The 1245-nt window shown below is 48.5% G+C and overlaps 1 protein-coding gene across 1 annotated transcript in view; it reads left to right on the top strand.

Moving 5' to 3' along the window:
* LOC101856188 (microtubule-actin cross-linking factor 1) overlaps positions 1-1245 on the top strand; it is a gene marked incomplete in the record, with an annotated part of 184436 nt that overhangs the window by 160585 nt on the left and 22606 nt on the right. The window contains 1 exon segment of the mRNA XM_005100294.3: positions 1067-1226. Within this exon segment, the coding sequence (XP_005100351.2) occupies positions 1067-1226 (160 nt within the window).

Here is a 1245-nt window from a genome sequence, read left to right as displayed (position 1 = left end):
TCTCTCTCTCTCTCTCTCTCTCTCTCTCTCTGTGTGTGTGTGTTTGTCTCTCTCTTTCTCTCTCCCTCTCTCCTCGTCACCAGATTTCTTCTGTCTTTCTTTCACTCCTTCCCTACGCCCTATTTGCCTCACTTCATACTACCCTCATTCTGTTTGCTTGGTTTCTGTGTGTCAAGTGTGCGCCCAAACACACACATACACACAGCACATACACACACACTCAAGCTCACTCACAATTGCATACTCGTGCATGAGCACACATAGGCACTCCCTCCCCCCAAGATTCCCACGCCAAAATCTGAATGCCAGTGTTTGCTAAACGGGCGAGCGTTTGCCCCCTTGTACATGTTTGATGTTTTTCTTGTTTATTGTCCAGATTTAGCCGTGCAGTAATCAGCATCACTGCTATGTCTGCGGACTGTTTGTCTGTGGTGATGTTTGCCTGTAGTGTGATCCAGATCCGAAAAATCTTGTCATTTTATTTGTCGTTTTACGTAGTCTGCATGTCGTTTCTGTCTGTTGCCCCGAGGAGAAACTCAAAGTGCGGATGGCATGTCAATGTGTATGTTTGTTCCTATTGTTTTGTTTTCAAGAATTTGACGCCTCGATGTGTTGACGAAGTATTTCTGTTGGGGTTTTTTTTTAATCAGAGAAACCGATTCTCGGCGTGCTTTCAGAGAAGATACCAAGAATGTCTGTCTGTCTGCTTGTCTTTTTGTTTGTCTGTCTGTCTGCTTGTATCTTTGTTTGTCTGTCTGTCTTTCTGTCTGTCTCTCTCTCTCCCCTTCCCCCCCCCTCTCCCCTTCCCTCTCCCTCTCCTCCTCCTCCTCTTCCTCTTAATCTTTCTCCTTTTCATTATCCTCCTCCTCTTTTCCCCCTCTCTCTTCTCTCTCCCCCCTCTTTCTCTCTCTCTCTCTCTCTCTCTCTCTCTCTCTCTCTCTCTCTCTCTCTCTGAGCTTTAGCAGAGGAGAGAGAAGAAGCATTCCGGTCTCTTTTTTTGTGAGACTTTTTTTCCCCTTTCCGGGCCTAATGACCATCACCACTGTGGTTTGTCCTTATCTTTCAGCCAAAACAAGCTGGACGAGGCGCTGCTGACGAGTGGCCGGGTGTCGGACGCCCTGGTCAGTCTGCTGGAATGGCTGCACAAGGCGGAGGCGGCGCTGGACCAGGAGGCGCCCGTCATGGGAGACCTGGACACTGTGCACATGCTGATTGAGCAACACAGGGTGAGTAAAGGAGAGAGAG

This window comes from Aplysia californica, unplaced genomic scaffold (assembly GCF_000002075.1).
Source record: "Aplysia californica isolate F4 #8 unplaced genomic scaffold, AplCal3.0 scaffold00243, whole genome shotgun sequence".
Classification (NCBI taxonomy): domain Eukaryota; kingdom Metazoa; phylum Mollusca; class Gastropoda; order Aplysiida; family Aplysiidae; genus Aplysia; species Aplysia californica.
The sequence above is the reverse complement of the archived record's forward strand: the minus strand, read 5'-3'. Positions and strand labels throughout refer to the sequence as shown.